The 27,363-nt window shown below is 51.5% G+C and overlaps 14 protein-coding genes across 19 annotated transcripts in view; 10 read left to right on the forward strand and 4 right to left on the reverse strand.

The window, feature by feature from the left end:
* Positions 1-613, forward strand: part of H257_00839 (hypothetical protein) — a 4,009-nt gene extending 3,396 nt beyond the window's left edge. Inside the window, exon 3 of the mRNA XM_009823733.1 lies at positions 16-613. Within this exon, the coding sequence (XP_009822035.1) occupies positions 16-543 (528 nt within the window). The 3' untranslated portion in view covers positions 544-613. The remainder of the gene's footprint in view (positions 1-15) is intronic.
* On the forward strand, positions 596-1,488 carry H257_00840 (hypothetical protein). Its single transcript, XM_009823734.1, has one exon. The coding sequence runs from the start codon at positions 791-793 to the stop codon at positions 1,259-1,261; it is 471 nt and encodes a 156-aa protein (XP_009822036.1). The 5' UTR covers positions 596-790; the 3' UTR covers positions 1,262-1,488.
* Positions 1,489-1,776: 288 nt separating this feature from the next.
* On the forward strand, positions 1,777-2,628 carry H257_00841 (hypothetical protein). The gene has a single exon (XM_009823735.1). It carries the CDS (start codon positions 1,949-1,951, stop codon positions 2,360-2,362), a length of 414 nt encoding a protein of 137 aa, XP_009822037.1. The 5' UTR covers positions 1,777-1,948; the 3' UTR covers positions 2,363-2,628.
* A 148-nt stretch (positions 2,629-2,776) lies between these two features.
* H257_00842 (hypothetical protein) lies at positions 2,777-3,691 on the forward strand. Its single transcript, XM_009823736.1, has one exon. The coding sequence runs from the start codon at positions 2,843-2,845 to the stop codon at positions 3,656-3,658; it is 816 nt and encodes a 271-aa protein (XP_009822038.1). The 5' UTR covers positions 2,777-2,842; the 3' UTR covers positions 3,659-3,691.
* Positions 3,692-3,772: 81 nt separating this feature from the next.
* On the forward strand, positions 3,773-5,588 carry H257_00843 (hypothetical protein). Of its 5 annotated transcripts, XM_009823738.1 has the most exons (8): positions 3,773-4,024; positions 4,082-4,134; positions 4,200-4,320; positions 4,388-4,552; positions 4,614-4,668; positions 4,749-4,864; positions 4,924-5,351; positions 5,404-5,588. In XM_009823738.1, the coding sequence occupies exons 1-8, from the start codon at positions 3,798-3,800 to the stop codon at positions 5,502-5,504; spliced, it is 1,266 nt and encodes a 421-aa protein (XP_009822040.1). In that variant the 5' UTR covers positions 3,773-3,797; the 3' UTR covers positions 5,505-5,588. The 5 variants fall into 5 exon arrangements, with proteins under 5 accessions (XP_009822040.1, XP_009822039.1, XP_009822041.1 ...); XM_009823737.1 differs by having other exon boundaries at positions 4,082-4,320; XM_009823739.1 differs by having other exon boundaries at positions 4,200-4,552.
* Positions 5,589-5,767: 179 nt separating this feature from the next.
* Positions 5,768-6,743, forward strand: H257_00844 (hypothetical protein). The gene is made up of 4 exons (XM_009823742.1): positions 5,768-5,800; positions 5,859-5,883; positions 5,940-6,372; positions 6,443-6,743. Exons 1-4 carry the CDS (start codon positions 5,788-5,790, stop codon positions 6,692-6,694), a joined length of 723 nt encoding a protein of 240 aa, XP_009822044.1. The 5' UTR covers positions 5,768-5,787; the 3' UTR covers positions 6,695-6,743.
* Positions 6,744-6,801: 58 nt separating this feature from the next.
* Positions 6,802-10,608, forward strand: H257_00845. Of its 2 annotated transcripts, XM_009823743.1 has the most exons (8): positions 6,802-7,089; positions 7,163-7,320; positions 7,380-7,449; positions 7,504-7,559; positions 7,630-7,710; positions 7,775-8,821; positions 8,902-9,420; positions 9,514-10,608. In XM_009823743.1, exons 1-8 carry the CDS (start codon positions 6,861-6,863, stop codon positions 10,483-10,485), a joined length of 3,132 nt encoding a protein of 1,043 aa, XP_009822045.1. In that variant the 5' UTR covers positions 6,802-6,860; the 3' UTR covers positions 10,486-10,608. The 2 variants fall into 2 exon arrangements, with proteins under 2 accessions (XP_009822045.1, XP_009822046.1); XM_009823744.1 differs by lacking the exon at positions 6,802-7,089 and having other exon boundaries at positions 7,112-7,320.
* A 289-nt stretch (positions 10,609-10,897) lies between these two features.
* On the forward strand, positions 10,898-11,642 carry H257_00846 (YbeY/UPF0054 family metalloprotein; the record flags this gene model as incomplete). The annotated part of the gene is made up of 5 exons (XM_009823745.1): positions 10,898-11,022; positions 11,071-11,176; positions 11,234-11,339; positions 11,391-11,451; positions 11,513-11,642. 5 exons carry the CDS (start codon positions 10,898-10,900, stop codon positions 11,640-11,642), a joined length of 528 nt encoding a protein of 175 aa, XP_009822047.1.
* H257_00847 (hypothetical protein) lies at positions 11,583-12,633 on the reverse strand. Its single transcript, XM_009823746.1, has one exon. The coding sequence runs from the start codon at positions 12,621-12,623 to the stop codon at positions 11,661-11,663; it is 963 nt and encodes a 320-aa protein (XP_009822048.1). The 5' UTR covers positions 12,624-12,633; the 3' UTR covers positions 11,583-11,660.
* A 377-nt stretch (positions 12,634-13,010) lies between these two features.
* H257_00848 (alkylated DNA repair protein AlkB) lies at positions 13,011-14,488 on the reverse strand. Its single transcript, XM_009823747.1, has 2 exons — positions 13,651-14,488; positions 13,011-13,582 (listed from the first exon to the last, which is right to left on the reverse strand). The coding sequence occupies exons 1-2, from the start codon at positions 14,471-14,473 to the stop codon at positions 13,374-13,376; spliced, it is 1,032 nt and encodes a 343-aa protein (XP_009822049.1). The 5' UTR covers positions 14,474-14,488; the 3' UTR covers positions 13,011-13,373.
* Positions 14,489-14,582: 94 nt separating this feature from the next.
* Positions 14,583-16,254, forward strand: H257_00849 (hypothetical protein; the record flags this gene model as incomplete). The annotated part of the gene is made up of 4 exons (XM_009823748.1): positions 14,583-14,632; positions 14,695-14,827; positions 15,115-15,816; positions 15,865-16,254. The coding sequence occupies 4 exons, from the start codon at positions 14,583-14,585 to the stop codon at positions 16,252-16,254; spliced, it is 1,275 nt and encodes a 424-aa protein (XP_009822050.1).
* On the reverse strand, positions 16,171-16,816 carry H257_00850 (hypothetical protein). Its single transcript, XM_009823749.1, has 2 exons — positions 16,523-16,816; positions 16,171-16,444 (listed from the first exon to the last, which is right to left on the reverse strand). Exons 1-2 carry the CDS (start codon positions 16,775-16,777, stop codon positions 16,415-16,417), a joined length of 285 nt encoding a protein of 94 aa, XP_009822051.1. The 5' UTR covers positions 16,778-16,816; the 3' UTR covers positions 16,171-16,414.
* A 187-nt stretch (positions 16,817-17,003) lies between these two features.
* Positions 17,004-18,232, forward strand: H257_00851 (calcium/proton exchanger; the record flags this gene model as incomplete). Its single annotated transcript, XM_009823750.1, has 1 exon — positions 17,004-18,232. Exon 1 carries the CDS (start codon positions 17,021-17,023, stop codon positions 18,230-18,232), a length of 1,212 nt encoding a protein of 403 aa, XP_009822052.1. The 5' UTR covers positions 17,004-17,020.
* A 2,150-nt stretch (positions 18,233-20,382) lies between these two features.
* H257_00852 (hypothetical protein) lies at positions 20,383-22,795 on the reverse strand (the record flags this gene model as incomplete). The annotated part of the gene is made up of 2 exons (XM_009823751.1): positions 20,383-21,428; positions 21,494-22,795. The coding sequence occupies 2 exons, from the start codon at positions 22,793-22,795 to the stop codon at positions 20,445-20,447; spliced, it is 2,286 nt and encodes a 761-aa protein (XP_009822053.1). The 3' UTR covers positions 20,383-20,444.
* Positions 22,796-27,363: the final 4,568 nt, after the last annotated feature.

Raw genomic sequence — 27,363 nt, forward strand, 5'->3', positions numbered from 1 at the left:
GAAGTGCTCGTTCAGAGTCCGCCCAACGAGGTGGTGGCCTTGGCTGCCGAAGATGAAGTCGACGTGGGTGCCCTCCTTGACGACATCCACGATGTTTCGGATGACTTGCTGGATGCCAGCGACATCGTCTCAGATGCCGACGAAGTGCTCGTTCAGAGTCCGCCCAACGAGGTGGTGGCCTTGGCTGCCGAAGATGAAGTCGACGTGGGTGCCCTCCTTGACGACATCCACGATGTTTCGGATGACTTGCTGGATGCCAGCGACATCGTCTCAGATGCCGACGAAGTGCTCGTTCAGAGTCCGCCCAACGAGGTGGTGGCCTTGGCTGCTGAAGATGAAGCCAACGTGAGCAGTTATAATATTGAAACGGTTGAAGAGGCAGCTGAGCCCTCACGCTATGACAGTAGCATTGAACTCGTGGATGTGTTGGTTGACGATCAAGATACGGCCGTGGTTGACGTTTTGGAGGACGGGTCGGAGGGGGCAGATCTGCTATCAGGGGACGCTGAAGTCGATGCAGACGGTGATGACGTGGCCAACTAAGTAGTCGACGCAGGCAGTGATATATAGTATAAGCCCCAATCGGGTATTTACAGGGAGTTTCATTTTTTAATTGATCTCGACCTGAAGGACAGTTCGTAATAGTTTTCAGCCCGATGCTCAACCAACTCGGAGGTCGGTCGAGTTTGTGCTGGTAGGGAAGCGAAAGTACATCGAAATTAATGAAATAAAAAGTCACTCAATTGTTTTGGGCACCAAGCTTTGGCTTGTCGCATGGTGGTTCAATGCCATGTTCGCCCCGAGGAACGTGATGCACGCAATGATTTGCACGACGAAGCAGCTACCGGGGTGCACGCCGACCTTGTTTAGTGGCCTCGTCTGGGCCAGCCAACACGAGAATGCGACTAAACTAAACAAGGCAGCGCCAAGGGATGCCGCCTTGGTAAAGCTCACCAGACACGACTTGGACGGGCAACACGCAACGAGGGCGATGGAGCCTAAGAATGCCACTGTTCCGAAGAGGACTGACAACATGGACAACGCAAACGAACTCTTTCCAACGCTTCCACATGATAGCACCAGGAATGAACGGAAAGCTGCGGCGTCCACTCCCGTGACGGACACGAAGGGGGTGAGATCGATGTCTATCGGCTCGGACGACGACCGCAACACATCGCACACGCTCCGTCCAGCGACATCGTCGTTTTGGCGCAGGTGCGGAGTATTTGTTGTGTTGAGTACAATTCGCCCCGCAGAATAGAAACTAAAGCACGTGTCCACGACGTGGCTACTCAGATTTACACCAGTGTTGTACTCGGTGTTCACGCAGTAGCCCCAGACACCAGTGGAGAACTTGATATCCGTGAGCGGATGCATGGGGGACTCACTCATGGACCAATTCGGTGCAAGGAAGGACAATGTCGAGAAGATCAGCGCCGCCGCCATCACCATGACGGCCACAACACCCGTCGTTGAGCAGCCCATTTCAGAATCCAGGTGCAAATTGGAAAGGCAGAATCCGGATAAGTATCCGGTATTTGTTGCGATCTTTCACCCTTTTACCGGATGACCATATTTTGTTCCGGATATGAAACAAATGGGAAGGGTCCAAATGGTGGCGAAGGGGAGTGGTGGCAAAGGGGCTCCAGTGGTGGCAAAGGGGCTCCAGTGGTGGCAAAGGGGCTCCAGTGGTGGCAAAGGGGCTCCAGTGGTGGCAAAGGGGCTCCAGCGATGACCCCAAAGAGCCTAAGCTACGACGTTGTTATGCAGTTGGTAGTCGGTGCAATAATTTGACATTCAAATTAAATTGCAAATAACACGTTAAAAAAGCTAAGGGGAAGGGTCGACCACCTTGCCTTCAGTTTGGATGCCGCGCTTTTGATGAAACACGAGGGCGACAAATGTGAGTGCGTACAACGCCGCTGCCGCCACTTCAAACGCGAAGCTGATGCCGAACGAGACATTTGTCAAGTCTGTCGCTTGTCCAGTCCAGCAGCCAAAAGTTACGACACTGCTTGTGAACGACAGTAGTCCAAAAACCTTGGCAAGGCTTACAAAGCAGGACTTTGCCGAGCAGCATGTGATGCACAGCAGCAACGTGAGGCAGGTCAATGCTCCAAACCCACTGCTCAGTGCAGCAAAGGATAACGATGCCTTGCCCAAGGACCCACACGACCTTGAGACGAACGCATTGTACTCGAGTGGTTTGAGTGGCGTCAATAATGCTGTGGCACTACCAAGATCTGGTAAATCGCAAAGTGCAGCGTGGGATGAATTCATCTCTATAGCCGCGTTGTTCAAGGTCGTCGCGACGGCCGTTCCGTTGATGCGTAGCGCGTTCGTGATGTCTCGCGATGAATAAAAGCTGAAACATTGATCCAGTGTGATGTGGTTGTAATCTTGAGTGAGGTCGGCATTGATGCAATAACCCCATACTCCCACGGAGAACTGGACATTGTGTAGCATTGCAGGGGTGTCGGTGGGTTCGCCTTGGATGGACGACGAGCTGGCCCACATGGGAAGCGCCAACGCGATCGACGACAGCGCCAACGCAGTCACAGCTAGCGCAATGCTAACGATGCCAGTGGCGGTGCAGGGCATGGTTTCTGTACAAGTACGTCGGTGAAATTACAAAAGTGAATGAGTTGCGTCGCAAATCCTTCGGCAATGGCAGTAATTTCGAAAGTATTCTCATTGGTTGGTGAGAACTTGAATTCTCGCTGGGGATTGGACGGAATCTGAAACCCCCAATCAGCTGCAGAGATATTAACCAACGCCCCTTCAAAGTCTCATTCTGTCGACCGTTTGGGAGGTATTGTTCTACACGCCTTGGCATCTCTTCATGCATTGCACGGCTAAAGGTGTGGTGGCGCTGGTGCTTTGCTTTGTTACGGCAGGTCTCTCTTGGACGCAGTTCATCATTCCGCTATGGCTTGTTTCGGACAACGACATTGGCAAGTCATCCGCCATCCAATCCATTGGTGTGGCCGGGCTATGCTTCGAAACCAACCACTCGAACGGCATTGTGTGCGCGTCGTATTTCTCAGCCCCGAGCCCAATCAACGAAGTTGAACGAGCCAACCTGCCCACTAGTCGACCCAATCTTCCCTACAGCCTATCCAACCAGTCCATATGTGCCTTGTACGCGCAAACCAATGACGGGGACAAGTTGGACATCGGTGGAGCATATCCGAAGGAGGTGTTGAACGACGAGTTCCTTGAACGAACCTGCGGCTCCCTTGGTTCGTCCACGCTGACATTTGCGATTTCCACCTCGATCCTTGGCACCCTGATGTTCGTGGCGCTCGCAGTTTGGACCTGCGCCACTACAACCAAGTCCTGTATGCTGGCCCTAAGCAAACTCCTTGCGTTCGCCGCCCTAGTCGCCAACCTGCTAACCATCACGATGTGGTTTGTTCAGCAGTCCAGTCTCCACGTTGGTGCGGGCGTGTCGTTGGGGCTATCGTTCTTCTTGTCGGTAGCGTCGGCGACGCTGTATTGTGGCTGCATCACTGCCATCGGCATGCTACGGTTGAAAGAGCGGCATGAAAGGTTCCGTGAAAAGTCGCTGCGCTTGCAATCGATCCGCGACTTGGAGCGCGCGGCGTCCATCAAACGCGCCAAATCGTTGTCGGCGAGAGCGCTGACAGTACTCTAGTTGTTCAAAGTAATAAAAGTCATTGTGTCCTAATTAGGCATTTCATCCGTATTGTATCTGAATTAGGATCCTCCGAGAACCAACCAACCAAATGTGAGCAAAGCAAAAGCCAATCGTTAATTGATCGCGCAGGTAAACGATGGCGGCGACAGGTGACTCGAAGCTGCAGATTGTGGCTGGCACGTATGAAGGCATGCTGTATGGATGGGAGGCATCGACAAAGGATCTGACAGGCAAGAAGCCCAAGTCAGCCCTAAAAATGGTGTACGGGTATCCCGCGCACACGGAATGCATCAAGGCGTTGGCTATGATGATGGAGCACGATGGCAAGACCCTCTTGACCGGTGGCAACGACGAAATGATCAAGTACGGCTCGCCAAAGCGACGAATTTCTCTTGTCTAACCGCCACGTGAACGATGTAGAATCTACAATGTCAAGAAGAAGGTGGAAGTGGGCATCCTCATGCAACACAAGGGTACTATAATACCACTACAACTTCTTTCATGGGGCCCATCATATCAATAAGTTGGTGTATGGCAGGCGCGATCACGTGCTTGGAGTACTATGGCAAGTCCCATGTCCTCAGTGGCAGTGCCGACAACACGATTTGCATCTGGCGGACGTCGGACTGGAATTGCATCCACATTCTCGGTGGCCACCAGTACGACAACGATACGTCGTCATCACCATGTCTTCCACAGTACACTACATCATCATGTACTTGCTAGAGGTCCCGTCAACTCGATTGCCGTGCATCCCAGCGGCAAACTCGCGTTTTCGGTGTCCAAGGACAAGACCCTGCGCATGTGGAACCTGGTCAAAGGCCGATCCGCGTACATTCGCCGCCTTGACCAAGAAGCTACGTGCGTTTTCCTGTCGCAAGATGGCAACCGGTACTGACTTGCCCCTGTTTCAAAGTGGCCATGACGATTTATTTGTTTATCCTGCAAGTAGATATGGCCTCGTGATGGGCAACCACGTGTCCATCTTTGGCTCGGCCAATGCCGAGGTAGTGTGCGCAAGCCTATTTGAGCATGTAGTGTTGTTTTAGCTGAACCATATACATGTATGTGGTGGCGATACTTGTAGCTCGTGGGGGCGCTCGAACACAAGAAGAAGGTGCACACGGCTGCGTTTGCCACCAACGACTTGGTGGTGCTGGGTACCGACGACGGAGTGCTTTATTTGTATCGAGCACAGGGCCAGTACGATATTCCGTTCATGCGATTACCAAGGGGCTTGACGGTTGCTTGTTGGTTTGTAGGCTCTTGGCCAAGATTTCGCACCCAGACATCACCGCACGCATCCGAAGTCTGCAAGTTGTGGCCAAGGTCGATGCCAGCGAGTTGCCGTACGTCGTGCTCGTGAGCACCAACGGGGTCGTGCAAGTGTACGACCTGGCGCAGTTCTCGCTCTCAGACTCGGCGCTTGAAGCGAACAATGCCGTCGAGCCTGTGGCGTCGGCCAGGGTATTCGGCACGGCGTTGGTCACATGCTTGTCGGCCTGCCGCTTGAACGTGGATGTGGTGGATGACAAGCCTACGGGAGCCAAGAAGCCCAAGCAAGCGAAATCAGCAGCAGTCGAACCCAAGAAAACCGCCACGGCGGTCTTGGCGGCACCTACGATTGTCGTCGAGCACGAAGTGACCGCCCCTGCCTCGAAAACCAAACGAAAAGCACAAGACAGCACAGGTATGTTTCTTTCTGTGGGAAATATCCTCAGGCGCTTGATATTGCGGTATAGACATCATTCCCAATGGGAAAAAAACTAAAGTTGAAAACCATGGTCCCCCGGCCCCAAACAACAACAAAGCCAAGAAGGCCAACAAACAACGCAATAAGTAGACGCTGTAGAGAATTGAAGATATCAAAATAGAATTGTGAATGCTGCTTGTCCTTGACAGGGCATTGTGGTGGACACGTGGTCGACTTGTCATGTTATTTAGAATGCGACGGACAAGGTTGGGAATTGTCCTCTAACAGCACATACAATTGGACATTCTAGCTTGTAATCAGTATGGAAAATATAACCACCTCATATTAATGGGAATATTCCCAACACAGCGACGTCGTGTGGGAGCGTGAACGCACCAGCCAGTCAAAACTCAGTTGACCAAGTAGAAGCATCATGGACTCGTGGGGTACGTGCACACACCACCGCCGCTTGCTGCCGCCCGTGAGACTCATGTCTATGTGTAGATGACGATGAATTCGAAGTGCCTGCGTACGTCTAACATCACGACAAAGCTCTCCAGTGCTCACACACACTTGCCAATGTAGGTTGAACAAATCTGCACCCGTTGCAGCCAACTGGGACGACGAAGAAGAGGAGGAGGAAGCACCCAAGCCCGTCGTGGCCAAGTCCAACGCGGCGGCCCCGACCGGTCCTTTGAAGCCCAAGCAGCTCAAGAAGCAAATCCTCAAGGAACAGGAAGAGAAGCACAGGTTGGAAGTGGCGATCGCGCGTGCCCGTGCCGAAGACGAGCGCAACATGACCGCGGACGAGCTCAAGGCCAAGCAACTGCGTGCGATCGAACACTCCGACTTTGAAAACACGCTGGATGCATTCGGCTTGTCGGCGAACCCGAACATCGAGCGCAAGAAGGTGTCGGGCCCGAACGAGATTGAGACGTTGGTCACGGGAATGAAACTCGCGAGCTTGGCCGACCACGAAGAGCTCGGCAGTTTGGTGGGCAAGCGCCTGGCCAACTCGGTACGGACGACTGTCGCGATGTGGATGCATGTATGTATGTATGCATTAAGCAGGTGGAACCACTCTGTAGAACGCCAAGCACGTGGTGGAGTTCATGAAGACGTTAATATCGCATGCAAGCAACAACTTGACGGCAGACGACATGAAGGACATCACGACGATCATCAACGTGATCAAGAACGACAAGATCGCGGCCGCCAAGCCCAAGAGCAAGAAGAAGAAGATCACGGGCAAGCAAGGCTACGCCAAGGTCGAGCGCGGTGGCGCCGCTGGCGTCGAGAACTTTGAAGATGACGGCGACGACTTTGATGACTTTATGTAGATCGATCCTAAAATAGACATGACATGTTGTCAGGCATCGTGGAATCGTCGTCACATATGGCAAAACAGCCAGGTTCCCAAGGCTCGCATACTATTATAATAGCCGCTTGCTAATTGAAAAAGCCAAAAATAACCACACTCGCACAAGACGTTGGCATTCCCGAGCCATGGCGGACGTCGGTGACGATGTCGGTGGAGACGCTCCAGGCCGATTTCCCATGGACGCGAACCACAACGAGCTTCTCCAAGTGCTGGTCAAGTCAAACCAAGAGTGGTTGGATGTGTATGCGTCCCACGATGTCGCACACGACGACTGCTTTGTGGCGCACCAAACGGTGTGGCTCAACGATTACTTTCAAAAGCTGCGGGTGCTCACAGACCCGTCCTCGCGCCAGGGTACGATGACACGGATACTACAATGACATCCGTACCTACAGTCTACCTCCTCATGGCTGTGATGATGATGCAGCCAAGGGACTGGTGCAAAAGTTTCAAGAGACTGTCGAGACGTCACGCCCGTTGCTTCAAAAGGCGAGCGACAGTTCGCCCTCCAGTGATCGAGTGGTCGAACCGTTGGCGCTGATACTGTACTGCGCAACCCAGGAGCGATGCCCTGAATTCCGAGTGGTTGGTGGCGAGAGTTGGTTGTTAACCGTGACGTATGTGTGTGTACACGCATCTTGTAGGAAAGTTTCCTCAAGGAAGTGTGCCTGTTCATGGCGTTTCCATCGATAGTGGCCCGTTCAAACGAAGCTGGTTGTGTGCTATCCACGTTTAGTGATCGGGTGGTCACGACGCTGTCATGTCTAGGCCTTGCCGCCCCTTTGTATCGACTCTTGGTTCGCCATTCCAATCTCCACGCTAGGGTACGTCCACTGGCATGCTATTACAGGACATTAGACGAGATATGGGATGTTGCTGTACGTACATACATAGCTGCTTGTGCTAAAGATCCTGCTGCTGTTGGCCAAAGCCGACGCCTCAGCGGTAGCCAAAGGGTGCGAGATCGGAGCGCAAGTACACTACACCACTACCCACCTAATTCGTGTTGACGCTGGAGCTAAAACAATTTCTTGGCTAGGGTCAAGCAATCTTACCCACGATGTTCATTTCCACCTTGGCCAAGCGGTATCCAGGCTGCAACGCGCTGGACGACTTGACCACTCAACTGATTGCCGTGTTCGACGTTCGCAAGCGGTCGCTCTTCCTCGACTTATCGTATGCCCCACCAAACCCAAGCCCCGTGAAACCCCCCAAGAAATCCCCCGTACTGCTCTCGTCTCTGAGCTCTCCGTCGTTTAAGCCCCCTACTGCGCACCTCCGCGACAAGAGTCCATTCCTGCCGCAGCCCAAGTCCGCCTTTGGCTTGCGATCGACCACTTCCATCCCCTGCCCTTCCCCGAAACACTCTCCGTCCGCTGACAAACCCAACAAACTCGTCCCTCCAGACTCCCCCGCCCGCAGCCGCAAGCTGCTCCCCGTGTCCCTAGCCCCACTCGACCAAATCGAGCAGCGCTTACACGCGTTCGACTTGGCCCCACCACAGTCGGGAGCACGCCAAGACATTCCAAACAAAACGTGCGAGCTGGCGCTGCCACTGATCCACCACCCAGGTCCAGGTGTAGCCCTACCAATCACTGCACCCCCTCCGCGTAAGTCATTGCGGCACACCAGTCACGGCTTGACGTCGGCCAGCGGCTTTGAATGGTGGTGGCGCACGCTACCTTCATCCCACACGTCGCTGGCCCCCCACGCCAAGCTCAAGGCAGTGTGCGTCGCTGCCATTAAAATGCACTCTACCGGGGTGTACGATCGAGCGGTGGAGCTGTACACACTGGCACTTTCGTTGGCTTTGCCCGTTCCACCGGTGGCGTTGCACGTGAGACCGACGCCCGACGACGGCGACGTCGAGCCCGTATCCCTGTCGTTGAAACTGCAATTGAATCTCGGGTCTGCCGCGTTCAGTCTCGGACATATAGGCGACAGCATTCGCGCGTTCGAGTCCGCCATTCGCATGCAGCCGCAACACAAGTGGGCGCATTATAAGCTCGGCATGGCGTACCAGGCAGACGGAAGGGTGGAGAGCGCGGTCGCAGAATGGCGCGCCATCGCTAAGCTCTTTCCTCTGGTATGCGGATATGATGATTGTGGACTTTCGACATGAAAAAACCCAACACACAGTCATCGATGTGGTGAATCGTACAACAGGCACAAGCTGCATTGGACGCTGCGGAGCGAGGAAATGCGGTGTCGCAGACGGAGCATCATACAAAGATGGTGAAGGCCAAACATGGCGTCGCTGAGTCACCAGCAGCATCTCGAGGCGGGGTGTCGAAGGAATCGAAGACGGCCAAGCAGCGCCTCAAAGACGTCGTCCGGCACTTGGCGGGAATGGGCGTTCGTATGGGCATCCACTTTCCGCAATTGTTTTCGCGCGTGGATCGGTACCGACTGGGCGTGGTGACCACCGTCACGTTCAAGGAGATCCTTCGAGTGAGCGGGTTGACGTTGACCAGCCAAGAGTACGCCGACCTGGCGCGGTACCTCCGGGATCCCAACGATCCGCGGTACCTTTCGTACGCCAAACTGCTGGGGGATGCCACCTTCGTCGCGGTGGCGTCGGCGTCCGATCCGCCGGTCGTGCCGTTGGACCAAATGTGTTTTCACGGCGCTCGAAAGCGCACGCCCATGGAAAAGCTGTGTGTGCCCCTGCATTTGATCGCCCAGGTACAGTACATTCACCAGTTTTGTCCTTATGCAATTAGTTGATTGTACTGTAGTACTTGTCACTGAAACGTATAACCTTTGTTTGTCCCCTAGAACGAATGCCACCAGTTCTTTTCGACGATGGCGTCGTGGGCGTTGTTTGGCGTGTCCAAAGCGATTGCGGGGGGGGTCATTTTGCACTCGTCGTGGTTGCGGCGCCTCACGTACATCCCCGCCGCGCCCCCGTCCGTTGTGTCGACGGAAGCGGGGGTCTTTGTTCGGAATGTCATTGCGTCGGGGTCGTTGCAGGCCAAGCACCTTATCCTCGTCCGCCGCCGGGTGGCCAAGAAGCTGTCGCTATCGTTGGTCGCCCAGGCTCAGTACACGGCCTGCGTGCACATGTGCCGATGGAGGAAAGATGGCGTCCACAACGTCAGTGTTGCCATGGGCCGTCACGTCCTTGATTGCGCCGTCGCCAAAATTCTGTTGAAGACGAGAGCCCAACGCGCTCGTGGCCACATGGAATGTCAAAGTGCCGTTCACGCGGACTGCAGATATCAGGGCCAGCGATCCACGGCGACGGTCGACAGAAGACGTCAAGTCAACGTTGCCCTTGATGACGTGGCATGCAGAGCGCGCGCGTCGATCGTTGGGAAGCGAAAGGCCCGGGCGGAACTTGCACGGGTAGCCACAAAGGCCACGACTTGGACGCAGAGCCAGGTTGTGGCGAAAGTGGTGCTTGTGGGTGTCGTCACCACGGCCAAGAAACGGATGGACAGCATGCAACAGTCCCGACTCCGCTTGGCGGAATACGTCCAAGATGCTCGGGTTGCATTAGACAACCTCCGGATTCTGGCGTGGGAGCAACTGGTGGACTCGACGCGACTGGTCGTGGCACAAACCACCGTGTCGACGATCTTGGTCACCATGGTGCAAACCGTAGCAGCAAGGGGGCGAGTAATCGATGAGGCAGGGGGAAAGGCACGTGATGAGGGGGGCTTTGGTGCAAATTCTCCAACCCCCCAGCTGCCACCTTGTGTTAATACTGACGAGACTGGCTATGAAGCTGCCGACGACGGACGATAATCACAAAATATCTTAATATTATGGCAACGTAAATAGCAAAATCATTCCGTAATTCAAAAATTATGTACCCCCCGTTGAAGACTTGCACCTCACGTAAGACACGTACAATTCGACTCGAATCACAGGTATATGACGCGTTCCAGTGCGTTTGGTATGGTTGGTTCTCAGTGCCATACATGTAGCATGTACTTATGCATGGCCTTGGTTGAGGGAGACGTTCCCTTGACTGTTGACTGGAGCGCATTGCAGTGAACGAGGGATTTTAAGCTACCCTTTACTGATAGAATGGTACAGTATTTGTACGGTTAAATAGGTACAGGCCACCAACAAATATTGACAATGCGACAGTTATCCGGATACCAGTCTCGCAATTGTTCGTTGCCTGTACTTATTAGGTCGTCGACTGATTGGCATGGTGATCGTGAGCAAGGTGTTGCGGCAGCATTATGGCGCCAAGCCACTGCCTGTGAACCCGAGGAAGTTGAATGCGCAACTCAATGCAATGCTTCGAGTCATTGGTGCTCCTGGCCGCCGATGGTACAACTGATGTGTATGTGCAATCTCCCTGAAACCCGGTCTCGTTAGGGATGCGGGGCTGCTCTTGACGGACGACAAGCACATTCAATTCATGAACAAAAAGTACCGACACAAAGACAAGCCGACCGATATCCTGTCGTTCCCGAACTACACGGTAAACTACTAGCGTAGCACCCTTCTCGAATGCGCAATCAGGCGTTGCATCTCGTAGATTCAAACGCCAGGCGTCCTGCCCGGCGTTCGCGGCCAAGACGCGCGGTATTTAGGCGACATGTTCCTCAGTCTTCCTTACATTGAATCATATTGCCTTCACAACGGTATTCAGCGCATTCCATTGTCATATGGGCTCACCTGTCTGTGATCATAAGACACCACGTTGGACGAAAGGATGCCCATTTTGGTGGCGCATGGTCTATGTCATCTCATGGGGTACATGGAAGCAATGTTGTCATGGTGATGGGAGCTACATACTCATCCATATATATGCTAGCTATGACCACGAAAACGACGACGACTTTGCCGTCATGTCCGCCGCTGAAGACGCGCTTCTTGAGCGCTACGTCAAGCATGTTCCGTCCATGTATCAGGACAAAAAGATTACGGACAACGATGCTGCTTAAAACTGTCTAACTTGTAAATTAATTGCCATCCGTGTAATCTTCGTACATGGAGTACACGGCGCTACATCCGGTCTTCATGACCATGGTCGTGAAGGCCACATGCAGGCACCGCGGGACGAACCCGCCCATGGAGAATCCCACGAGGCGCTTCATGCCGCCCTTGGCATATTCGTCCTTGAAGGTCGCGACAATGCCGACGTTCGCGCCGGCCTTGGACGCTTGCTGGATCTGCGCCACCATCACGTCCACCGGCAGAGTCGCCAAGCACGACAGCGTGCCGCCCACGAGCGAGGCCGCCAATTCCTCCGACACGGTGATCTTGCGATTCGGGTCGCCCTGACGGTACATGTAATCTTCGCTTACGACGCAGAAAAAGTACCGCGTCGACCAGTCCGCCACGCGCTTCAACGAGAACACCATGCTGCCCTTCATGAGCGCGGGCACGCCTTCGTTGCGGATGACGTTCATGCCCACCTTCCCGGACTTGACGATAGTTTCCCACCCAGACATCTTGGTTCGGAACACGGGGTCGGTCATGACGCGGGTCTTGAGCAGGAGCGTGGGACTAAGCACGATCCCTTGCACCCCGCCGCCGAGCCCGCCGGACATGATCTCGGCCGTTCGGTCGGAAATGTGGCCTTGCTTGACTAATGGGCTGAGCTGCGCGCGCGAAAACGCTTGACCCCAACTGAATACGGACCCCTTTGCCAACGCCTGGACAGTGCCCCACGGGAAAAAGCCGTCCCAGATCCCGATGATGCCCTTGGCCCGCGTGATGTCCCGCGTCAGTTCCAAGTACGACTTGTGACTCTGTGTCTGCTTCATCACTTTGATGAACTCGAGGAAGTGACCCGTCGCAAACTCGTACGTCCAGCCCACACCTGCACCGATGAAGAACTTCACCTGCGGGTTCTGCATCTTCTTCACGGGCGCGGCAGGCACGCCGGCGGTCGTGAGAAACACAGGCGATGACATGGCCATGGGGCGAGCGAATGTGGAAGTGAATTGGCTGTCCGGGTAAAAGCTACGCAAAAAATAGCGCACTTAACCGGGCAGACTTCCCCAAGGCGTCCACGAAGCGTTTGTAACTGGATCATTGGGTATTTAAATCCCCGATGTTGTTTTCACTTGTGATTTGTATGAGGTATTTCACGCACAATAAAATATTCGGATTAGCAACGTGATTCCCCGCGGCTACGTTTGATTGGCTTAGAAGGGGTGCAACCGTTGCATGACGCCGCTGTGTCATTGGGAAATGCCATTGACTAGGACTATATGTGCCGAATTGACCGAATTGAAGTGCTAATTAGGACTATTCGTCCTAAAACATCGGCCAAGTGGCTGACATGAATGTCACCTTATGGCCAGGTTGAAGATCATCTGTCTTGTCAACAATTCAGCGCAGAAGTGCGAAAGTCGGCCGCTTGAAGCGATCGGCTCGGTAGGGTGGAGAGCGGGCGGCGCGCGGTAGCTTCCCATGGTAATACACCGGCGTACACCCAATCTCCTTCTCACCTAGGAACCTCCGAAACGGCGCTACCTCGTCTCGCAGTGCCCTTCTGTACACTCCTTTGTTGCAAGGACAATCTCAAAGCGTCATGTTACTCCGGAGTAGCAGCAGTATACATCTGGCATACTCACAAGGCGCGATCATCCAACACAAATGTCGATTCGACCTTAACGTTATGAATAGGAAGGATGTTGTACTACATGACTTCACCCTCGTGCTATTCAGTCGCTTCGCACTCGTCGAAGGTTGACGTTGACGCGGGCACTGGCGATGTATTCCCGAAATGCTCGAAACTCACGAGGGTCCATCATCGTATTCGACGCGGCAAGTTCATCCATGGCGTTTGAAAATTCATCGGGAAGGATCGACGTCACGAGGGGGACACCGTGAAAGGACCGCCGCGCCTCTCCCGCCATGATCACAATGTCACCTAACCAAACACACACGATCACAACTGTGCAGTCGAGTCTAGCATCATGCTAGTAATAATGGCGATACCGCTGTACAACCAGAGTGGGGTTGGAGGGGTTTCTCTCGTCAAGCCCCCTTGCAAGTAAATGCATTGGGTGCCCAGACTCAACGACACAATCGGGTTCACCATGTCGTCTTCGGCATTGTCCAAGTGCCCGCCCATCATGGTGCCAGCAGGATAAAAGTTGACTATCCCCGACTCGGCCGCTTTGCACGTGGCCAGCATCCCTGTCATCTCAAACACTTCGTGAACGAGCTGCTCGAGTTCCAGCGGCAAAGGCGGCATGTCTGGCGTGTCTAAGTACTCCCGCTCGGTCCAGTCGTAATGACGCCCGACATTCGCCCACCTCAACGCGTGGAAGGCTTTCCATGACGCTTCGCAGGGTTCTTTCCATGCATGCTTCCACATATTCTTGGTTGCGTCTCGCTCTTTCGTCAAATTCGACACGTTTGTGAATGGGTTTTGAGAGTACTCCCGCACCGCGCGAAAGGCCCATTCCACTTGCGTCGATCGCGGCATGGCGTTGATGAGGATACAAAGGCCAGGAAGGCCGTCGATTTCGAACATTTCTGCGTGCTTCGGAGATAGAATGGCACCAGGAATGGAAGTAGCATGCGGAGAAAGTGGAACGCGGCGAATGCGGATACGCTGTGCTTCGGTATTTCTCTCCAGGCAATGCACGTCAATCACGTCAGAGTAATCAACGCCGCCATCCGTGTTCTGATGTCGCTCGCGACGGCGCTGCTTTGAATTCTTGTGCCCATCGCCGCGGCGCCTGTAATACTTCTCGATAGGACGGAAGTGGTCCACTCGCGGAACTTGATCTGATGGTGCTGTTTGTGCCAGCATCAATCACAACATGACAGGAACATTATCCGAATGCCGTGGATTTATCCGGATTTCCACCGAGATTTGAAATCTTGACTTGTTCCCAAAAAGCGCGCGAAGCTCCATCAAGATGGCGAAGCACATCGTCTCGCTGTCGCAGATGCTGGAGAATGACAACAGGTACGGGAGAACATGAGTGTGGATGTGGATGAAGTGGAGTCTTGATAACGACCTCCATGAAGGCGGCGGGAACACACGCTCTCTGTGAACGGGTCGAGGACAATTCCGTATGCGGCGGCGAACGCACAACCACCTCATGGAATGCAGCCCGGACCGATGCTAAAGAAACATCGCCCAACAAGTAAGAAATACATTGTACGACATGGCAGAACAATCTGGGATGTGTGTAGGCTATCCACAGCCAATCTTTGCACCACCACCAGACGAGTATTACAACCAGCAATCGCAATCGATGCGTAAGCTGCTATTTGACCGAACGATGTTCATAAACCGCTGCATAGGATATGCGAGTTCATCTCAGCAAACTGCATATACATCCGAAGATATGTATAGCCAATCGCAGTTAACCCCCTACAGTCAAGATGAGGTAACGTAGAGATCATTGGCCTTGCAGTCAGTCATGCATTGTACGTTGCTTGCAGGCTGCACTTCCCCTTCCATCCCTCTTGCAAAGTCGGTATTCCCGAATGCTTATGGAAACCTCCGAGTCCCGACGTGTCGCTCCAGTCCCAAGGGACGACATACACGAGCGTTCGTCCACCACGAGGGAGCAATGCGATCCATTACACGCGGAACGCCTACAACAGCTCATGGATACCGTGCAATCCCTTCTTCAGGACAAGCAGAAAGAGACAGAAGCAAAATCTGTCAAAGCAACGTTAAAAAAGCGAAAGCTTGACGAACTGGAGCAAGACAAGCGTCAACGCCGGGATGCTAAAGAACAGCAGCGACAACACGAACACGCTGAAAAGCTACGGCGGCGTCAAACCAAGCAAGACATTCAACGGGAAAAGGACGTTCAGCGCCAAGCTTGCAAGGCCGAAAAGGCGCATGCCAAGCAAACCGCGGAAGACGCCAAGGCCAACCGCAAGCTAGAAAAGCAAACTCTCAAAACTGCCGCCTTGGAAATTGAACAAGCAGAGCACTTGGCGCGGCAAAAGGCAAAGGAACTAAAGCGACTGGCCAAAGATAAAGCTGCGGCAAAGCGCGTGTCAGAGCTCCGAGCACTCAGTACCCGCGTCTGGAAGCTGGAGCATCAGCGTGCCGTCGATGCCAAAGAGTCCAAGGCCTTGGGCGACAAAATTCACCTGTTGGCGAAAACCACCAAGGACTTGCTGGCAGAGGTACGCAAACACAAGCTCATGCCTCGCCAAGAATGTGTGTTTGGATAGAACAAAAAGCTGGTCAAAGCCGTGCAAGAGCACAAAAAGGTGGTGACGAGTACGTCCAGCCAACTCAATTCGACCGTCAAACAAGCGAAGGATACCATATCTACGACCTCGGACAACTTGCACGTGACGATGCAACAGTGGCGGGATCGGGGGGCGGGAAGACTACCCAAGAGCACTACGACGACACCACCCCCAGTGAACCGGATTCTTCTCGACGACGAAGACAACGACGAAGTGTTTGCAATTGTCGACCCGACAGCCGCCGCCGCCGTTGTTTCGTCCGATGAAAATAACCCCGACTCGTTTGGTTCGACGTTTGCCCAAGACATGATTCAACACGCAAGAGAAAAGCGGCAACGCAAGCAACAACACAACCGGCGACGGGGATAAGGATCACATGTCAAGGTGGGGCATTACATTTTTTTAATCATACTGGGTCGTTGAGTACTCCTACTCCACGCTTCCACTCGCTTGCTCCTAACGCCACTCTCAACGGGCTGGGTAAAACAGTGCAAGTCGGCGCGGCTGCCGGTATTCATCGCACTTGCCGCTATTCGTCGTCTTGCCCTTCGAATCGAATCTATGACACCCGCATTGTGAGATATGGCGTCGAAGTGTCCGTGGAGGAGGACAAAGATGGAGATATAAATATACATACGGGTTTCATGGCAAGCCAAGGGTCTTTGACCAATACCGAGTATTGTTCGCGGAGGGCCTTGCACGCGACATAGTGGTTGACGCCGCTCTTGAGGTAGCACTCGGCGATTTCTTCGCGGAGGAGCTTGACCCGTTGGTGGGAGATGACCTTCTCCTGCGCGAATTCCCGCTTCGCCTTGACCAGCTTGGCCAGGTCTTCAATGCTCGCGTGGCCGACGCCGACGTTGGGAAGGAGGATTTGTCCGTTCTCGGCCATTGAATGCAGTCGCCTCTTTCGTCCTGCACGTGTATTGCCTTGATTCCGCATATGTCGACAACCTTATCCGGAAATATGAAATCATCGTAAATAGTGTGAGCACTTGGCGAACTTTCCGCTCACGAGTTGGAACTTGGTGAGTTGTTTGATGTTTTGGCCGACGACGGTTACATTTGTTCTTAATAGATTTTCGAAGCGTAACTATCTGCGCCATTATTCGCTTCATTTCGAGATCCGTCCGCAATGCTACTCAACATGGCCAAAGACGATCTTCGCGCTGCCAAAGAATGCACACCTCTGATTCAACGGAGTGGCGCTGAAGACCCGCCCCCACCACCGACGCTCGCCCACTCCTTGTACTTTGTCGCGACGGACAGCGCCATCAACCTCCTTTTGCTCTGCATGCCGTTTGCCATTTACGCGTCTTACGCGCAGTGGAGCGACACTGTCGTGTTTGCTTTCAACTTTCTCAGCATGATTCCTCTGGCCAAGATCATCGGAGACGCCACAGAAGAAGTGGCATTCCACACAGGTGACACCATTGGCGGATTGGTCAATGCCACGTTCGGCAACGCCGTGGAAGTGATCATTGCAATTTTCGCCCTCCGCGAGGGCCAGATCGCCGTCGTCCAAGCATCCTTGCTCGGATCCATCCTGTCCAACCTGCTCTTGGTCCTCGGGTGCTGCTTTGTGGCTGGAGGGGTGACCCAGAAAGTGTCCAAGTTCAACGAAACAGGTGCGTCGGCCAACTCGACGTTGCTCATGGTGTCTGCATTTGCCTTGCTCGTGCCGTCGTACTACCAGTACACGACCTACGACGACAAGCCTGCGACAAAGGCTGTCGTTCTCGGTCTGTCGCACATCACCGCCGTGTTTCTGCTATTGATATACATTCAGCTGTTGTATTTTCAAATGAAAACCCACGTCCACCTCTTTGAGCCGGCCGAGGACAATACCCACGGCACGGTCGACGAAGACGACAACGCATGCAGTATGACTCTGAGCAGCAGCATCGTTGTGTTGGGTCTCGCGACGGTGCTGGTGGCTATTCTATCGGAATACCTCGTTGCGTCCATCGACGGGTTCGTTGCATCCACCCACGTGAGCAAGTCCTTCGTGGGGATCATCATCCTTCCCATCGTGGGCAACGCCGTGGAGCATTTGACCGCCGTCCGCGTCGCTCTCAAGCAAAAGATGGAGCTGGCGATGGGCGTCGCCGTCGGGTCGGCCACCCAGATCTCGCTCTTTGTCGTCCCCGTGACCGTTTTGGCCGGGTGGGTGATGGACCAGCCCATGACACTAGCCTTCCCGACCTTTGAAGCCGTGACGTACGTGACGTCGGTCGTGATTGTGTACGCCATTATCGTGGATGGCAAGTCGCATTGGCTCGAAGGCTCCATGCTCCTCACCATGTATGGCCTCATTGCCGTCTCACTTCTGTGGGTACACGTCTAAGATGGCCCGACCTCCTTGTGCTGCCCATGTACTGTACCATAGTAATACGCAATAGCTGCATGAATGATCGCACTTGACGAAACGGTTGATTGTATTGAATCACAGCAGCCAGCATACAACTTCGAAGTACTATTATAGATGGATCAATGAGGGATTGTCAGACTGCCACGTCAGGAGCGCCATGGCACGATTTCATTGGTGGATTGGGTATTTCCCAGGATCGTCCAACAATGTCCGAAATTTATCACGATCGTCCAAGCCGGGTATTTGGGAAATATTTTTATTCCAATTCATCCAAATTGTTTTGATTGGCTAAAAGAATTTGAGTAAAACGACTTGGTTACTTAACATGTAAAACCCATTCCTCAGCAAGGCGATGGCATGACTGGCGGAGAGTTTGATTATAATACTTTGATGAGATCATAGTGCTCATGTGTGTCATAACGTTAGCTGTGCTGTCTACCAACCGTCGACCTGTTGCGGACCCGCTGCCGACCCGCCACGCAGGCTTTCGAGATTGGTATCGTCGACATTTGACATTTGATTATGAATATATCGATATCTGCGATTTTCAATAATAGGTTATTGTTTTCCTCGTCCAAATACCGATATATTTTCTCGTGAATCACCACGGAATACAGTAGCCGGGACGGAACTCGGGACCAATTGCAATGATAATGAATGATTTTACGATTTAGCATAAAAATCCAAATTTTGACTGAATGCACTATATCAACACACGCGACTACTTGGAGGGGTGTATATTATGCATTCTTTTCTCTTGTCATGTATACTCCGGAGTATTTCTGTACAGTCGATATTTCACAGTTGAATCATTCAACGCGTTGCCACATGTACAGAGGTTAGCTCACTGGCAAATTGGGAAAATAATTCAAAAACATAATACTGCCTGTACAATATTTGTTTTATGTAATAACTTCGAAATTATGAACGTAGGATAAATAGATGATTCTATTAGATTTTCAGTCTATCGTCGCCTTAAAACCGCTCAGCCATTTTCTATTTTTGGAGTAATTTGTTTACTAACAGTTAATTTCATCGTTTCCATTTCGTGGTCACTATTCTACGAATAAACGTTAGTTATGGCTGCTGTTACTATCACCGTAGGCTGCAGCAGTGACATCTTGTTTCTTGGGAGGCGTGGCTCCTCGTAGCTTCGGTAGTGATACAAATGAAAGGCACACTTGTGTTGGAAACGCGTGATCAATTCTATTTACCAAATCATCAAATTTATTACACTGCATCTCAAGTGCATCCACACTTGAATGCACTTGGGATGCCTTTTTTACATCCAGATTAAATAAAACTAATATTTTACGTGTTTTTTCGAGGAAACGAACTTCGATTGGAGAGCCAGATTTGTCGAAAAAGCGGCTATTCACAGTCAATCTATTCAGTGATACCCATGCCATTTAATTCACTTGTACCAGTAAAATATAATTATTCACAGGGGGCCATAACAACATTCACAGTCAGTCAAATCACCCAAAATCATATATAACTCACATTAGACACAAGTCACCATTTGACGCGTTAATCTTAAGTTGAAGTCGCTGGGAATCGAATCCAGGTTGGCGTACTTCCATTGCGCCATAACGTCGTGTTCTTGAACATCTTTCCGTCGAGGCCATCGTTCTTGTCACCTTGTACATCATACTGTTGTGTTCCATGTCTTCCATTCGGTCCGCACGACGGTACAAGTACTCCAGACAAGGGGACGCGCTTTTATTTCTTGCGTGGCTAAGAGCGCATGGTGTATCGTGAGCGACGACGTCGTACTGGTATCTGTGGTGCAGCGTTCTGCATTGTTGTACGGAATGCGATTTTGAAAAGTGAAAAAGAGAACTGCAACCTTCTAAGTAGAATATTCGATCCAACTCAACTTCAAGCACGGCAGATTCGAAATGCTACTTGGCATTTTGCACATTGTTGGGTAGTGGAGCCTTTTCCATTAATAGACCTCTTGACCAATGACTGAGCGTTGGTAGCATGGTACATTTCAAACGGTGTTGCGGCACTACGTGTCAATTCTATTGGCCACAAGGCCAAATGAATGGACGGACACATCGCCCTTTCGAATGAGCGCCAAGCCAAGAACGTTGAAAAAAGTCCCAAGTCAATAGAAAAAAGGTGTAGTAGTAAGGCAGAGCGTGCGGCTTGCTTCGTAAAATACTACCAACTATACCTACGATTACCAAATCACACATTTCTTGAAGGGGTTCATGGGCGATCCAGTGGGACACTGGAACGCATCCGCGAACGTTTGCGAGTTGTATAGGGGGCCGTGCACGCGCCACTTTCCGGGGGAATGGGGGTCTATGTTCTTGTACAGAATCGCGTGTCCGTCTGATCGTTTCTGGCACCACCCTTGGGCATACGCGGTAAAGAAGAGCTTGGCGTCGTTGGTGCCGAGATTTTCTGCGATCGCCTTGTTGGCCTTCTTGACGCGCTGGTAGGCCAGGTAGGCCAGCTTGAGGCCGCCGTTGTCGGCGATGTTTTCGCCCAGTGTGAGCTGGCCATTCAAGTGACCAAGCACGGTGTGGCCGTCTACTGACACGATGGGGAAGGTCGAGTACTGGTCGGCCAAACACTTAGCTTTTTTGTCAAAGGTCGCCGAGGCAGCATCCGACCACGACGCGTTGAGCTGGCCGTGGGGGTCGAAGTTGCGCCCTTGGTCATCAAAACCATGCACCAGTTCGTGCCCCATGACCACCCCGATACGCGCGTAGTTGGTCACAGCGGGGAACGACCGCGCGTTGTAGAACGGGGGCTGCAGGATCGCCGCAGGGAACACGATCTTGTTGGCTGAGGGGTCGTACTCCGCGTTCACCGTGAACGCAAACATGTCCCACACGGTGGGGTCCACGGGTTTGTGGAGCGACTTCCAGCTCTTGCTCGTCTTCCAGTCGCCAAACAACTGCACGTTCGTGTAGAAGTTGCTCGAGAGGTTGAACGGAAGCGGGGTGATTGTGTCGGGACCCCCGACAAAGTTGCGAATCTGGGCCACTTTTTCCAGACCCACTTGGCGCGTGGGTCCGTCCAACCACGTCGCGTCGTTCAATAGGTCCACCATAGAGGCTTCGATCTGATGGATCAAGTCCTGCGCCTGTACTTTGGTAGCCCCGTCGAATACCTTGTCCATGAACAACTTGCCCAAGTATTCCCCCAGCAGCGTCTCAGTTCCCCCAGCAGCGTCTCAGTTAAGCCCAAACAGTACTCGGCGCGGGTTTGATTTGACACCTGGCCTTGCAGCACGCCGTTAAAGTCGTGATTCGCTTGGCGGAATGTTTCGCCCAGGTACGGGCTGGCAGTGTGGATCAAACGGAAGCTCAGGTACACCTTGAGCAGTCCGAGGTCGGTTGCTTGCAGCAGCGCTCCCAACGAGTCAAAGTACGTGGGAGTTGGCACGAGCACCGGAACATACGTCTGGTTGACCAGGCCTGGCTGCGCGCCGCTGAGGAAGCTCGCGATCTGCGGGTACTTGGCCGTGACGTCGCTGACGGCATACTTATGGTACGTGGCCCACGGGTCCTGAAGCTCGACCTGGGTCAACGAGACCTTGGCCAGCTGCGCTTCAAAGTTTAACACCGCCTTAGCCGTCACACCGGTGAACGCGTCCACGGTAGCCAACGTCGCCAAATACGATTGAAGGGATGTCACGTACGGAGCCAGCTTGTCGGCCGCATAGTACTCGATGGACGGCAGCGTGAGCCCACCTTGGATGATTTCCACGACGTTCAGAGTCGCGTTCTTTGGGTCAGTGGTCACACTCAGGTCCAAGAAGGACGACACGGACGACTCGATGTTGAGGATGCCAGCAAGCACCAGTAGCTCGTCCAGCGACTGGATGTTCGCGATGTGGTTCAGACGGACACTCACGTCCACTATTGCGTCCGCGTTCACGTCGCCTTCAGTCAGACACGCCTGGTAGAACGGATCGATGACCGTCGGCTTGGTGGCCAAGATGTCCTTGAGGATGCGGTCGTTGTCTTGGGCGACCACGTAGTCAGAAGAGTCCACGGTCGTGTCGGACGGCTTCAACGTCGTGGTTTTCAGCCACCCGCCGCACGCGTACTGGTAAAAGTCATCGCACGGGTCCACCGATCGGTCCAAGTTGGCTTCGAATTCCTTGAAGAACGTAGCAAACTGAGCTGGGTACGGGGCCTCAATCGTGTTGTTGGTGTTCGAGGTGAGAACAGTGGCGTTGGTGGCATTGCGGACAATGGATGCATTAGTCGTAGCTGGGACGGCCGTGGTTGTGGTCTCTGGTGCAGCCGTAGTGGTCGAAGTCGCAGCCGTTGTATTTTCTGGGGCAGATGTTGCGGTAGTCACGGGAGCGCTCGTTGTCGTGACATTGAAGGAAGTCACTTGACCTTGCAGGGTGATCGCAACCACTGGCTTGCCCTGGGCGGTGGCAATCCACACAATGCCGCCAATCACCACCACGGCGCCGCCAGCAAGGGCGTACTTGAACCACCAATGTCGCGCATTGGCCACGGGGGCTTCTTGTGTGTTGCGGAGTAGCGACGAGTTCTCCGACATGTTGGTGGTACTGTGTGAAAACTAATGTGAGCCCGGGCACATTTGCGCTACATAGCGAATCTACTGCGTTAACCAGACTCACAGTGGGACATACTGAACAAGGTCATTTTGGGTTGTTCTTTGAAATGCCACAAGTACGTTAGAAGAAGAGAAGCAAATGCTGTTGTCAGCTCCTTGTGAAGCCCTGAAACCTCGCAATACAGACTGACTGCCTAAACCCCCGCGTGTCGCTACCAAGTGGCGCAAAATAATGTTTCCGCCAGTTTCTAAAGTCTCCACTAACACCATTTTGCAGTTTTATCATCCGGATAAGGCGGTTTTGACCGCTCCGCAATTTGCTACTCGTACTGGAACTTCAAAGAATACTACGTATTATTAACGTAAATGACCAATTTATGGTGCACTTGAACGAGACCTCGACGTAGAATGCACCTTATTCGTCTCTCAGGACCGGGATTTCAATTCTGAAAAGTGCTGTGTGAAGCTGAAAGTTTGGGCATTCTTCTGATTATATAATAATCGGCTTGAATCGCTTCATCTTAGCGTTGATTTACTTCGATTTCCACTCAAATCAAGGCAACATAGGAGGGACGGTTTATGGTGTCACGGTTTAATTTTCTCACAATTCAATGTCAATTCTATAAAATTACCGAACAATTCGAGCTGAAGTCACTGCCCCATGCGTTCCAGGTTGTTGCGTCTTGTCGAAAGGCCAATCGAAAGCCCTCAGTCCCTAGAGTTTCTACTACATATGACAAGAGCTATTGCGATCGAGCTGTGCTATGCTGCCAATTCGATTGAGGTTCGTTGTTTTGGTCATTTCTTCGAAACCTCGGCTAAAACCCAAATATTATTCCCACCAGCCAAAATTACATGCAAAGAAACTGGCGCAAACCTCACGAATGTGATTGGCTAAAGCATTGGTGGCATCACCACTGTGAAAGTTGAGATGTGTGACCAAGAGTGGCGTGGAGTCAAAGGTTCTCCGTGGACCTTCTCATGTTCTCAAGGCACGGAGTAGGAATCTGCAGTGAATGTGTTCGAAGGATCCCATTATTTGGACAACAGGGCATCAACCGCCTCTTCAAGTCGCGCAACGTCACGGTGTACCACCATGACGTTGCGCGATTTCAAGTGGCGACAGATACAATCGATCGGGTGACCCCGTACATTCACATTAAGCTTATGCAATAGAATCTTCGATTCACATTATGCAATTGAAGCTTCGATTATAGAATCATGATGGGACCTCTTATCCTCTTGGGCCAAAGTCAGAGATGGAGGGAATCCTTAGGGGCTCTATTTTCCCTAATATGGGTTCCCTTATGGAGGGGTCATGCTTGATTGGCTACCATACTTAGGGCAATTCTCATCAATTTTTTCATCAGGGTCCGAAGCAAATAAAACGTAGAAACTCTACAATTCGTCGAATTCCAGTCGCTTTCACTTCTGACTTGCATGTATCGCCAAATCTTGTACTACGTATTAGTCGATTCTGCCATGCTTCCCTCAACCAATGCTCCAATGCTTTGTATGTGAATTTCTTCTTTAAGGAGGACACAATATTGCATGAAAACCAAGCCGAGATAGTTTATTGGCTATTAACGACTTCGCCTTTTAAATAGAAAATGTTTTTAACCAATCAGAAAAAGTAATTTAGACTGACCAATGGGTGGTGGTGATGAGAATCCCTAGGGGCCAAAAAGAATAGCCCTAAGTAGGGCAGAATTCTTGAGCAGGGCCCTAGGGAGGTAATATTTCGCCTTTACGGCCCTGGAAATGGAAATATTTCGCAGCCTCGCCGCCATTTTCCCTACTACGCTACCCATACGCTACCGATCTCTGGCCACAGTGTGGCTTTGGTGGTGGACACGGGCGTGGTGCATGCAGCGACCGCAGACGTCAACAATAAATCAACCACTTGTTTCGGCGAGGTGCCGACATCGGTGGGTGGCGCCAAATCAACTTCGCCAAATGCAAAACAATTATGGTAAATAGATAGTTGGTTGCTACCATTGACTAACAAATAAGCACGGATCCATGAACTCCTTGGTACTGCCATCGTCCATTTTCACGATTTTATTTAACGTTAACGTTATCGTGCAAGTCAGTGAAGACTACAAAAAAAATGCCTTGTCTTTCGACAGCTATTCTAACTTTGTATTGATATTTTTTCGGCCCTTAGGCGTGGAAATCGTGTTTCGTCATATAAAATTTAAGTGAGGTGAAATGAATAGGCACAAGTTTAAACAATGCAAACCTCAATTCTACCGGTATCCGGTTATTTCGTGGATTCAGACTCTGGAATCCCTCATTTTCTGCTTGGCTCACTTGGAGGAGAGATAATTCCACATCGAACGAGCTTACTGTTAGTACGTACTCGGAGTACGTTAGAATGTAGTATTGTACTCCGAGTACTACGTAGTATTAGATTCTGCGGCACAAACGCGAGCGACTTGTCGCAAATTGCTGACACGATTTCTTGTGTTCGATTGACAAAAATAAAAACCGGATTCTTGTGGATTCTGGAAACCATCGATTTTGATGGTTTCTTGGAGGGATTCTGCTTTTCAGAAATAATTTGACTTATTAATGGAATTCGCAAGGTGAGCCACCTTGCTCCTTTTTAATATCCAATCAGAGTCCATCACACCTTGTTTCTTACACACGATTGGCTATAACACTGGCAGAAGAGGTTACAATTTTGAACTGTTTGGACGCTTGAATTTTGTAGAGTTTTGTGTGATGCTGCATTGTGCACTGATGAGTTCACTCCTACTACCGAATTTACCGTACATCTGTAACACCCAAAATTCAAAATGTTTCCGAAATAGTTACAACTCAATGGTAAAGCTGAAATATATACTACTATTGTTTCCGCGCATTTGAATAACTATGATTGGACAAAATGTTTCGCGCGGTTTCACATTTATTCAGAGTGCACGACATACACGTCACAGGCCAAATGACTGCAGAACCACCACGTAGCCGCTCCAATACAGGGAAGCGCAAGGTCATATCCTTACGCTTCAAAGTCAAAGTAATTCAAGCTTACGAGGCTGCACTTGCACTGCCAAGACATTCTATGCAATAGGCAAGGCCTTCGGCGTGCAGACAGGTCAAGTGTCGCGTTGGGTACTCCAGAGATGATTCAAAACGCTTTTCGAGCTTGCGATATGCAATAATACATGTAATTCAACATCAAAGTACATCATTGATTGAATGGATTGATTTTGCATGATCCAAGATCTATTGTACTCCTCAATGTGGTCCATCAGTACAGCTCTTACAAGTCCAAGGCACCTATTCGATCGATTGCGTTTCGAAGCACTGTTATCGACTCTGTAGTCTTCTACAACAATTGCAAACTTGTTCGCATACTTGGCTTTCGTGTTGACCAAATGACGGGGAAGAAAGCCGACATGGCAGAGTTGCTCCGCACCAATAATCTTGTAAACCTTGAGGGTTTCTTCGAGTCCTTCAGCATTCAATCGCATGACCTCGCATCAAAACACAACAACATCGTTGACGGCCAGACTATCACCAAAAACCTCGTGTGCAGGGCAGCTTCGAGTCCCTTCGCCGCTCGAGCAGCCAACAATTCCCCGTCATTTGGTCAACACGAAAGCCAAGTATGCGAACAAATTTGCAATTGTTGTAGAAGACTACAGAGTCGATAACAGTGCTTCGAAACGCAATCGATCGAATAGGTGCCTTGGACTTGTAAGAGCTGTACTGATGGACCACATTGAGGAGTACAATAGATCTTGGATCATGCAAAATCAATCCATTCAATCAATGATGTACTTTGATGTTGAATTACATGTATTATTGCATATCGCAAGCTCGAAAAGCGTTTTGAATCATCTCTGGAGTACCCAACGCGACACTTGACCTGTCTGCACGCCGAAGGCCTTGCCTATTGCATAGAATGTCTTGGCAGTGCAAGTGCAGCCTCGTAAGCTTGAATTACTTTGACTTTGAAGCGTAAGGATATGACCTTGCGCTTCCCTGTATTGGAGCGGCTACGTGGTGGTTCTGCAGTCATTTGGCCTGTGACGTGTATGTCGTGCACTCTGAATAAATGTGAAACCGCGCGAAACATTTTGTCCAATCATAGTTATTCAAATGCGCGGAAACAATAGTAGTATATATTTCAGCTTTACCATTGAGTTGTAACTATTTCGGAAACATTTTGAATTTTGGGTGTTACAGATGTACGGTAAATTCGGTAGTAGGAGTGAACTCATCAGTGCACAATGCAGCATCACACAAAACTCTACAAAATTCAAGCGTCCAAACAGTTCAAAATTGTAACCTCTTCTGCCAGTGTTATAGCCAATCGTGTGTAAGAAACAAGGTGTGATGGACTCTGATTGGATATTAAAAAGGAGCAAGGTGGCTCACCTTGCGAATTCCATTAATAAGTCAAATTATTTCTGAAAAGCAGAATCCCTCCAAGAAACCATCAAAATCGATGGTTTCCAGAATCCACAAGAATCCGGTTTTTATTTTTGTCAATCGAACACAAGAAATCGTGTCAGCAATTTGCGACAAGTCGCTCGCGT

The sequence above is a fragment of the Aphanomyces astaci genome (genome assembly GCF_000520075.1).
Source record: "Aphanomyces astaci strain APO3 unplaced genomic scaffold supercont1.1, whole genome shotgun sequence".
In the NCBI taxonomy this organism is placed as follows: Eukaryota; Oomycota; class Saprolegniomycetes; order Saprolegniales; family Verrucalvaceae; genus Aphanomyces; species Aphanomyces astaci.